The 11828-nt window shown below is 46.7% G+C and overlaps 1 protein-coding gene across 1 annotated transcript; it reads right to left on the reverse strand.

Moving 5' to 3' along the window:
* Positions 1-2718: 2718 nt before the first annotated feature.
* pdk2a (pyruvate dehydrogenase kinase 2a) lies at positions 2719-7368 on the reverse strand. Its single transcript, XM_037464441.2, has 11 exons — positions 7223-7368; positions 6495-6636; positions 5982-6050; positions 5624-5808; positions 5315-5404; positions 5082-5159; positions 4855-4931; positions 4663-4761; positions 3969-4079; positions 3740-3853; positions 2719-3656 (listed from the first exon to the last, which is right to left on the reverse strand). Exons 1-11 carry the CDS (start codon positions 7338-7340, stop codon positions 3513-3515), a joined length of 1227 nt encoding a protein of 408 aa, XP_037320338.2. The 5' UTR covers positions 7341-7368; the 3' UTR covers positions 2719-3512.
* Between the last annotated feature and the right edge of the window lie 4460 nt (positions 7369-11828).

The following is an 11828-nucleotide window of genomic DNA, read 5'->3' on the forward strand; positions in this document are numbered from 1 at the left end:
ATGCCCCGCCCACACTGCGGTTTTAAGAGGTGCTGGTCGGACTGGTCGAATAGTTCTGCAGACCACAGCTCCACTGGTCCTGATTCATATTTCACCGATGACGCGGCCTCCTCTAAGTTGTAAAACAGTCGCAGGGAGTAAACGTAACCACTTTGCGTGATGCCCTCCATTGCCATAAAAGGACAAATTAAAGCCCATCAGAACTCTTCCCCCCCCCCCCCCCCCCTGATGGCATACGAGTGAGTGAGAGGAACGGCTCATATTTCTCAGAGGGGCCCTCAACCCGCCGACTTTGAACCGCTATCGATGGACCTGCGGGGGGCCGGGGTTGGCCCCCTCGGATCTGTGGTGGCCCCGTGGAGGCCTCCTGTGTGTGTGTGTGTGTGTGTGTGTGTGTGTGTGTGTGTGTGTGTGTGTGTGTGTGTGTGTGTGTGTGTTCGTTCAGCTCCTGGATCAGTAGCTGAACTCACTGCCGCCACTCCCACGGCAGCTTTAGTACACAGGGGTTTAGAGCGCCACCTGGTGTATGACATGTGCCACAGAGACGTGCATTTGTAGACGGTAAGTGGACATAGTAGATGGATAGCAGTTAAAAGGGAAAAAGAAAGACCCGCAGTTGTCATCGGCCATGACTAGAACTAATCCGGCCCGTTTGATGAAGTCCAGAGCGCACAGACTTCCAGTTTTTTATTTTTTATTCTGGCCTCTAAGTGATTGAATGTCGTTCCACATTCAGCCGCTGTCCAACATTGTAGTGGGTTGAGTTGTACTCTAGTGATTACAAGGCCTGATGTGATGTGAAAATACCATTTTTATATCATCTTTTACTCAATTTTGCATGTAAAGTTACAGTTGTCAGTGTGGTAAACGGCTATTTCTATTATCGATTAATCTGTTCATTATTCTCTATTGATCTATTATCTTTGCTCTGCAGTACTGACAATGTCAATGTCCTAAAATTGATGTCTCTAAATGGATCTTCTAACCCAAAAATATCAAGTCTCCGGACACAAAGACAAAAAGAATAAACACACTCAGAAGCTGGAGGCACAGAAACTTGTCGAGAAGAACTCTGACTTTGTAAGTTATTGCCTTTTATTACCATGTAATGTTCTATTCTCTTTACAAGTTCAGTCCCACAAAAGCTCAGCAAAGTTCTGTCTGTGCAGAACCACATCTGGGGAAAGGAGAAGAAAAAAACACGATGCATAATGTATGAATCTGAAGCTCCGTCTGCCTTCACAAACGCAACCTTCTGGGGACGACAACAGGGGCTCAAATAGTTACGTAGGAGTCAATCCCCACTTACTTGTTGTTCAATTGCTTTGAGGAAGTATGAATGCATTTTTTACATCAATTACTTCAGCAGAAGAGTTCACTATAATTATAAATTTATTTGAATCATAAAGGATTATGGAATGTGCTAAATATGAAAAGAGTACTTTCTTATTTAATGCTGAGCCTTTGAATTAAATGTATAACAGTGAATTGCATAGAAAACATGTCTGGAAAAAATCATTTTAAATGTAAAAATGCATTACTTCTTTTCTGGATACTAAGTTGCTCCCAGGTTGTCATCGGATATAAAGTCCAAGGTTTGAGTTTCTTAAGTTTTTTATTTGCCAATTGTGCATAGATAACAGTCCAGTGGGGATATTGCACCTTTATAAGTAATAGATAAGAATATATCACACATTGGTATATCACTCATGGTGAGTGAGGTGACATAATGGTGAAAAGACGTGTTCTGTTGCACACGGTGCAAGCAGCATTCTGCAAAAACGAAAAGCGCAAAACAAATGCCTCTTTGAGGGGGAATGTCAACTAAGAGACTTGTATGAATTGCCCATGTTTCTCAGGAGTTACCCACCACCATGCAGCTACTGGACGTGATGTCCTCGTTGCTATGGAGACCCCCTCCGCCTGTTGTTTGCATGAGATAAGGAAAAAGGGCGCCGCTGGATTCCACTCCTCCGTGTCGTTGCGGCGGCCTGGAGGTAAACATCCTGCTTCCCTGGCTGTGAACACATCAGCTGCTGCTGTTTGATGGCCCGGTGGAGCCGTAAATGAGCCTCGCTCCACATATGTCATCAACAGGCGCTTTCATTTAACCAGGGGGGGAAAAAAAAAGCCCTGCCCCCCCAAAAAAGCGGGCAGGACTGTATTTAAGATACTAAAGCCAGTTTCCCTAAGAACTTAAAAACATGCTGCCTACTTTTCCTTAAAATATAATCTAATATAAAATGAGATTTGGTTAAACTTACCAAAGTACATAAAAGAGGACCGTCAGCCTTCCAAAACAACCACTTGACCTCGGCCTTACTGGCCGGGTCTCAGATGTGTGATCCAGCTCGCCGCTCTTTGTCCCCACGAGGAGCTTCCGACGGGTGTGAAGCCTCCTGTGGCGCGGAGATGGTTTCCCCTCTTTGTGCCTCACCATATGAACCTTTTCGTCCCACACAGACGCAAGGAAAGGGTCCTCCTCTGATCAATAGAATCAATCCACACACACACACACACACAGAGAGCGAAGCATTTTGTACTTACATTATTCTTTATTATCTGCACTGTATTCACACTATGTACAATTGTTTCAGTTATGTAGCTATAAAAATAACCTTTAACCTACTGTATGATTTAAGATAAGTTTGATACAAAACAACATGTCGACCCGGTAACATTTTTCTCCTCATATGGCACAGTGTAAAAAAATCAAAAACAATGTGAGACCAGCCTCGGGAACTAAAACATGACGTGCACCTTCTTTTATTGCTTTTAAGGACTCTTTTGAACTCCGGAAGCCTTAAACCTCACAAACGAGCGTGGAAGACGCTGTGGTGGCCGGCTCTAGAGGCCTAAAGATGTTCTTTCAATCCACTCTGTGTCTCTGTAATTAATAAGGAAGCGTGGATTACACTCAGCGGGGTCCAGAGAAACTCGTGCTACGATAGTGCCGAATCTTATCAATCAACGCCAAAATACGCTCATCAGAAAATGTCAAAAGCTCCGACTAACATCCATGCAGCAAGGACAACAGCGTCACAGCGGGATGTAAAAGTGGTACATTTGCTTAAAACCACGGATCCAACAGGATTACAGCACCCTCAAAAGCAACACGGTGCAACACGAGTGGTAGTTCTTCAGGTTCTTCAGGTTCTTCAGTGAAAGAAACCCCTGGCTGACTTTTCCCACAGGATCTGCTTCTTGCGGCTCAATACCTCCATCTTCATCTGGAATACATCAAACCCTCCTCTTCATCGGCTCTCGCGTGTTTCCCACTTTAGTAAGACCTTCTCTGTCTCCACCTGCACATGATGCGACACTGGAGCTATTTTCCTACAAAAGGAACCCAAAAGCCACATTAAAAATCACTAAAAACCCAACTAAAAGATCTGGTCTGGAGATAACCCTCTCTTCAGAAAAAAAAAAAGGTTTGATGCAAACATCCGCCGTGACCGATGCTGACGTGGCGAGCGTGAAGACAGAAACTGTGAAGGCTTCATGGCGTTTTTTCACTTGGGCCCCTTGTGGACGCTGAGGTCCAGAGGCTCCCTGCTGGGAACGCACCAGTCGTCCACCTCCAGGCTCACTTTGTAGTTCTTCAAGGCGGTTTTGTTGTAGACCGGCAGCCTCTCGACCGAGTCTGTGGACAGCGCCTGTGGAGGGGGGGGGGGTGATCATCACTGTCACAGTTACACCGGGCTTCACTGGTCTCTTCGGGGTTTTTTCGGGGGCTCACCTTCAGGTAGATGACGGCGTCGGTGCCGTGGCCCTCCATGGAGTAGAGCTGCAGGTCCCCCTGGAAGTACTGGGCGTAGAGACGGGAGATGGGCAGACCGTAGCCGAAGCCGGCCTGTTCACAAGGGGGGGGGGGGGGGGGGGAGCGGTTCAATCTTTGAATGGTACATAAAAGGCTACATGGTTCCCCTGCGGGGGGGTGGGGGGGGGGGGGTTTAACCGCCTCGTACCAGCGGAGGCCGCGCGCGCTCTCCTCTCCGTGGAGCCGGAGCAGTGGAGAACATGTAGCTGAAGAGGTTGTCGATCCTCCGGAAGGGGACCCCGCCGCCCTTGTCGCTCATCTGCAGCCGGGGGGAGGGGGGGGGGGGGGGGGGGCACACAGAAAGGGAGGGACTTATCTTTTAAATCAGGGTCAATGCGTTTCTTTGCATTAGCTTCAAGGCCGATGTAGCTACTTCTGGTTCTGAAGCTTGGATATTTTCTTGTGGCGCGCTTCATCGCTGACTCTCACGAATGAGTCACAACAAGCAGTAACAACACGTCGGGGTGATTGCATGGGCATTGAGACGCGTCCGTGCAGCTCATGCAATCAGCAGTGATGACGCTCAAGTATCACACGGCTTTAGAGGAGGATTCGGGTGGCAACGACCCCCTTCTAAAAAGGAATTGTGTTCAATGGGGCTGTTTAATGACTGAATTGAATTCTAAACTGATTTGAAAAGGATTAACTCAGCAGAAGCGTTTCATCCCAACAGGCTTAATTAAACCCGTTAGTAACGTGCCGGTTTCACACAGAGTTTACAAACACGCCCACAGACTATTTTAAAACTCCCCTTTTCTCGCTCTAAACCATAATAAAGTATGTGAGCACCACAAGCTCTTAGTTTCATTTGTCTGTTTCAAGGAGCTGTGCTTGGGACCCACCTTGATTGACAGGTCCTCGGCTCCCAGAGCGACCATGACCTCGACGGGGGGCAGCGTGCTGCTGTGGTCGTGGGTCTCGATCGTGGCCCTCATGGCGTTCTACAGAAAAAGGGTTTCGCATGTCATCGGCGTGCATTTTGTCACTGTGACGTCGTTCTTCATCACCAGAACAGACCACGGGATGCGTCTCACCTTGAAGAGCTCAAACAGCATGTGATAAAGGTGAGAGGGGACGTACACGATGCTTATGGGAAGGTTCTTCTTCGTGCCTGCACAGAAGACAAAAAAAAAAACGGTTTTCTTAACTAATTCTGCTGGATTTAAAATGCATTATCGCCTCCATTTGTCTCCTATTGCAATCTCTGCAGCCAACGAGGCATAAAGAGCCTTCACTTAGATTAGATGAAACGTGAGCTTACGGCACATCTCCTGTAGAACGAGGTCGGGGGAGCGCAGGTAGTACTGGTCACACAGCGTCTTGGCGCTGTGGAAAGCATCTGACACAAACGAGAAAGGGGTGCAAAGATGGTCCGATATTATGATCGCGGTACACAGAGGTTGGTGTGTGAGGGGTAATCGATGGAAGGGTTAGAAAGCTTAGGAAAGCACATCAGTGTAGCACATCGTCTAATCCTTTCATTTTATGTTTTACCTCGGACTACGTCTCCAACCTCACAGTGGGGGTCAATGCTGCCGATGGTGTTCGGGTGCACCGGGTTGAGGGTTCCATCAAAAACGAGAGCTGCAGAGAACGACAGAACCAAGTGATCGTCGGACCCTCGGTAGACCACGACTGACTGCTTATTCCGAGGAAAACAAACCCCAGATCTCCCTGAGCGCTACACACAGCACCTTTTTAAATAAAGTAATGCGTCCTTTAATAATAAATAAGTCACACGGCGTGGTACGAGATAAGTAGAGACTAACTTTTGAGGTAAAAACAAGACGGAGAGTCACCCACTGTGCTGGTTGATGAGCATGCGGATAGAGATGCGGCTCATGTAGAGGCGGTCCAGGAAGTACTGGATGTTCTGGTTGGTTACTTGGTCCTGAGGGAAGGCCTCTTTGTATTCGATGATGCCCTGGGCCATAGTGGGAACCACGTCGTTGTGGCGGTTTCTGATGGTCACTAAGGCCTCAACGAACCTGCAACAAACGGGGACAAATCATCAGTTAAATCGGAATTTTTTCCCAGGAAATGGGACATAAACTGAAAAAGCAGCTTCTACAGCGCTGAGGGCCGGGAGGAAGGTGTGGATTTTGGGGTTCACCTTGTTAATAAATAAATGAGATGTTGTCGAGCGCAACGTGGAACTTACTCTCCCAGGACTTTGTCATCTGGGTTCTTGTCTAAGAATTCAAGGATTTCCATCAAACTCTGGATGTACCTGAAAAACAAACACAAAAAAACAAAAACCTACATAAATAAACACGTTTGTTGTAAAGTTCCTGACAAACAGTCGAAGGAGGTTCCTTCACGAAGGTGTTGGGTTTAAAAGAAAAGGTTGTTTTCCAATACGTGCGCGGGGGGGTATTTTTGGGCCGTAGCTCATTCGTCACAAAGGGAAAGAGAAGCCACTCCTCAAAACAAGATCACGTGACCATCGGGGGGGGGGGGAGAAACTGGGACAAAGTTCAGAGCCGCGAGTCTCCGAGTTGGAAGCAGTTCAACTGGGCCACTCTTCCTACAGCGTGACCATAAACAGAGCCAGCAGCTGGGGACGTCTCACCGATCCGGGTGGGTGGGGGGGGGGGGGGGGGGCTCCTTTGTTTTGTCCAGGCGTTGCGTAACCTCCCCATCACAAACAAACAACCCGAAAACCGCCACTCACCAGCTCTGCACCGTCTGCACGGAGGGGGTTGTGAGCAGTTTGTTGGGCAGCAGGTTGATTTCTTTCATGATGTTGGAAAGTCTCACCGGGAGCTCCTGTCTCAGGAAGGTGAAGGACGTCTTCTCACAGGCGTTGATGGAACCTGAACCCGGCACGGAGGAGGACGACGTCCAGCAGAGCCGATTGGGAAAGTCAACAGTTCGTCATCAAGCAGAGTTTTGGGCTTTTTATTCAACTTAAATGACAGACTTACAGAATTTTTTACATGCACACGTTTTTAGAAATGCACTTTTCAGTTTTCAAAAATAAGCATTTCTTACCATTTTCTTACATATTACACACTGAGAAATAAAAAGCCCCTTTGATTAAATAGTGACTGTGATCATTAGTGGCAGCCACACTTTATTAATGAATACTGAATGTAAGCATTTCACCACTGGCTCACTTCATTTACGATCTACTGAGAGACTTCATTTGGTTATTTAGAAGGTTTGAGGTGTTGTGGTCACAGGGTGCAGAGAGAAATGATGCAACACTCTGCATCGTGAGCATCGTGCTGCTGCTGCATGCGACCCCCCCCCTCAGCCCCCCTTCCCTCGTCACTGTGTTGACGGTGACTGCACAGATGTACATTGTGGGAGATTATGCCGCTGAGACACGTCGCTCCCGGAGTCAGTTCCATTCAAAACGCGGCGCCCCCCCCCCCCCGATTTCGGATCGATACTCACCGAAGTCGAGGAACTGCTTCATGGAGAGCGGCGAGGGGGAGAATTTGGAGAAGTGATCGATGTGTTTGGGCACGCTGGCCAAAGCGGCGTTTTTCATGATATACCTCACGAACTTCATGGTTGTTGCTGTGGAGGGGGGGGGGGTCGGCGTGTGTGTGCGGGGGGGGGGTCCAGGCTCCCACGGAGGCTTCCGATGCTTCGCCGCGAGACTCGCAACTGACCAGCAGGGCAGCGCGAGCAGACTGCGGAAGAGCGGCGAGCCCCAGCCAATAGGAAGGCCGCGATTTTTTTTATTTACTTTTCAGTGCCGACCAATGGGAACCCCAGGAGGGGGCGGTGCTTAGGGGGGTCCGAGGAATCTCCTTCAAAGAGGCAGCCTGCGTACACATTAAAAGGTGATTGACTAATCAACTAAACAACATTAGCATTTCTTATGTGTTGTGCTGATCAGAGGCAGCTGTATATTAGAAGTTTGGGAAAGTGGACTGGTTTAGAGGCCCGAGACTGGTTGGTGATGAGGAATGACGTGAATTAATAAAATAAAATAAACGCAGTTGTTGACACAGAAACCCCGTCGTGCATTTTAACAAGTGGTTTGTGCAAAATGCATGTATTTAACTACAGAGGATGAAGAAAGATTGACAGAAATAAAGGCATTTCAACAAAATGTTTATATCAGATAAAGAAAGAGAAAAGGGTAAAACTATGGCACGCATGCTGATTGTGTAATTACAAGCATCAGTTTTTATGGGTCACTTCAAAACAGGAACATGATGAACACAGACTGCTGACACAAAGGAACTGAATCCATAAGAATGATCAAACGGCTGCATTTCAGGAGGCACTTTTTTGCAGCCGAAGGAGGTCCTGCAGCTTGGAGCTCGACGTTGCCATGAAGATGACTTCTTCCTCTCCTGCTGGGCCCGAGTCCACCCTCTGAGAAACCAGCCGCTGGAGGCTCGCCACCGGGGGTTCTGAACAGAAATGCCTTTGTCAGGGAACAAAGTGTCCCGTTGCATAAGTGTCGGTCTGGATTGTCATTTATCCTGCCAGCCTGTTCAGCCTCTCCATTAAAAGCGTTCGTACTCGCATGTGGGAGGCAGTAACAACCTGAGACCGATATTATGGAATAACACAGATCGTTTCGGCTTTACCGGCTCGCGGCAGCTATTATACGCTGATCCCTGCTGCACAATACCCCAAACAAGTATTAATCATGTTCTCTTCAAATGTCAGTTGTCGTTCTACCACATTAACTGTTACAGGGTATTTACATGAATCAGCATCTTATGCACTCAGTGGTTTTTATTTTTATGTGTTTTGCTTGCAGTGTAGTCTGGATTCAAACACCTCCTCTCTTGTCACTTGGCACTTTTAAATCTGCCAGTCACAGCGAAATATCGTCGTCCTTCAGGCAGATGTGTCCTTTGGAAGCGAGTACGTGATGCCGAAATGTGTCAGTCAACTGGAAAGAGCGGCTTCTGGGGAAGGGAAGAGGCCTCAGTCGGTAGTGTGTCACCTGCGGAGATTTATTTGAGTTTTACAAGATTGAGGGCAGTGATGTGAAAGGAAACAGTGCTTTTCTACAAGCAAACAATTGTGTTTCTCAACATCCTCACGAAAGGTGCTCAATACAACGAGATGGGATCATTTCCATTATCTCTCAACATGGCGACGAGTGACACAAGACAGTTTTTACCGTTTAATGATGCTTTATACTTTGAGACCAAGTCCTCTTAGTTTAAGATGAACATGTTGGACAGTAGATTTGTCATAGATTCAACTAAAATCTAGTTTTATCCCGACTAACAAAAAGTGAAACTACTGGTTGTACACAAACGTATATTCAAAAACAATAATCTCATGTAATATCGGTTAAGGTGACTGATTCAAGTTGAATAGTTTATTGATTAGTATCTGTGTAAAAGTCTTGATTCATTAAATAGCACGGGGCGGCCTCTGGTTCGGGTCTTTGCATCCCAGTAGTCCCGGGCAGTGAGATACACATGTTATAAAGGATCAGAGTTGTGAGTTTTGGGCTGATTGATACATTTCAAAATAAAAGTCCCAAAGGCCGATTTCCAGCGTATATTTGCCTGAAACCACTTGTTTTTTTTTCTTTTTCTCGTCGTTATGTCTTTAATCGTCGCTAAGGGCAGCAGCGCGTTCCTTCTTTCATGAACCCCACAACAGATTCGCACTGTCTCCAGTCTCCAGTCGAGTTGGACCGGTTCTGAACTGGGTCCGGAGTGGCGGTAGTTGTTGACTGCGGCCCGGTACTTTTCCGCTCTCCCTCGGCCTGCATTCCTGCCGGCAGCCGGCTCCTGTTCCCCTCCGTCAACAAACAGCCGGGGCGCATCGGGCAGGAATGTCTGGACATCGGGTTGCAGGATGAGCTCCAGTGGAAATTTCCTCTGTCTCCGGGCCCAACCCGGTGTGACCTCGTCTTTTAAACAGCATTTAAATAACCAGATTCCCTGCATCAGGGTGCAAAAGATCCCCCTGATTAGAGGTTGAATCACATACATGCTCTGGTTGGCGTAATCAGTAGAACATTCCTGTTCCTATTCACGAGGAGACAGATAATGGCGGCGCTGCATTGTGCGAATTAGAGAAGAAGTTTCACCAATCAAGCATTCGAATCGGGCTTTCAGAGGGTCATTGTAATCATTGTGAAAGGAACTGCAGACTCACATCGACAAAAGAAGCACAAGCGAAATAAACATAGATAAAACTAAAGCCTGGATTTGACAAACTTTCAAAGGTCAGGTGGCGAAGAACTGCACTTCATGTTGTTGTGTTGGTGGGATGAACCTTGCAAAAAAAGAGACAATGACTAAAACCCAATGACATTTCACAATTTGTTTCTTTGTTTCCTAAACCCAACGACCCACGGGACATGGAATGCAAATCTAGTTTTTCCCTTTGTCAAAGATGAGCCATTTGGAGGCAAACCCTGTAAATATGTTAATTTACATGAACCATTTTAAAACGTCTTTAATGCTTCCTGATATTTACTACAGTTCAGTGTGGACAGCGTTATCTTTCTGATTGGATTTTCAGTATTTGAGGAACTGATAATAATACTGTTGTTTAATTTTTGATTAACATACAAATGGGTCCTGGCCATGTTCCAACCAGAGTGACATCAACCTTTGACCTAGAAACACCATTTGAGATGATACAATTTAAATAATATATATTTGTGTGTAGTTTTTTCCCTTGAAGAACACTTGCAGAATGATTATTATTCCAATAACTATAATTGTGTTATCTAAGAGAAACCTAAGTTATTTATTTTTTGTATTTGGCCAGAGAAGAATGATGGTAAATCCTTATAACATCCATAAATCTGTGTTTCTTGTGATCATTTGAATGAACAAAGGTCATATAAACAATTACATTATTGAATGAACAGTTTTCCCCGTCTTTGTCTTGATGTTTAGTGAGGATGTAGCTCCAGTTTTTGAAAATCTTTTTAATTAATAATAAATAATTTATTCAAGTGTTGCCTAACAGTGTACAGCATGTTCTCCTTTGATGGAAAAAATAACCTCTATGTCCAGTGAGTTTAATGGGTGCTTCAATCAGAGAAGAACTGGCACAAACAAACATTTTTCAAACCTTTTCATTGATTTGTTTCAGTAAATACGAAAGCATTGGTAGTCAGCACTGACGGATCAATAACATTGAACTGCTTTTCGCCCTTTTAGCCTCCAGTCAAACACAAACAGGCCTTTTAACAATCACTTTATTGACATGGTGATGAGGTGTGAACCTTCTCTTGACTTTTTTTTAACATACATAGATACATACAGCATACACTTAATAATAAGGTACAGCGCCTGGGCACATTTACCCCTGTGGGTTAATGGTATTGGACAGTGTGTGGTTCTGGAATGAGACTGTATGGATGTATTGTTATGTTAACGCATGTTGATTACAGCACATCATTGACATTGGCAAAGAAATCACTAAAGCGTTAGTTACGTCTAATGGCTCATCAGCGTTGTTGTGCATCACGTGGGTCAGGGTCAAGGGCGTGAGAGACAGTCCAACATCATGAACGGTGTCTCTCACCCACTCCACGCAGTTTGCCAAGTCAGACACCAGCGACACGTTTCCTCCCTCACAGTCTGCAAAGCAGAAGGTGTGAAGCGCGCGTGTGGGATACGTGAAGCTGTCGGGGCCGCGCCGTGCATCCGCGATCACTTTATTACAAGAGCCAATACTCAAGTGTGTGTGTGTGTGTGCGCGCGCGCGCGTCTAAAGCAGAACATCCGACGCACGCACGCGCACGAGTCTTTCCCGCTGCCATCGGGCTCTGCCTCTTCACGCGCGGGGTGTGTTCGAGCAGCAGAGACGGAGATGTTCTCGTTAAAGGGGAGAGACTGACGCCGCTGTTCCCGCGACATCCTTAACCCACGCGGTGCGCGCGGGGCGACGCTCAGTCACGCACGGCAGCGACTTACGGGAGGCGCGCTTGTGCCTCGCCACGGGAGCCCAGGTGCACCGGACCAGCAGCCCCATTTCTTGCCGGGACCGAGCACCGGACACGCCGGGGAACAGAGCGCTTTTCTGGGTTATTTTTTCGTTGTTGTTTTTT

This window comes from Pungitius pungitius, chromosome 21 (assembly GCF_949316345.1).
Source record: "Pungitius pungitius chromosome 21, fPunPun2.1, whole genome shotgun sequence".
NCBI lineage: Eukaryota > Metazoa > Chordata > Actinopteri > Perciformes > Gasterosteidae > Pungitius > Pungitius pungitius.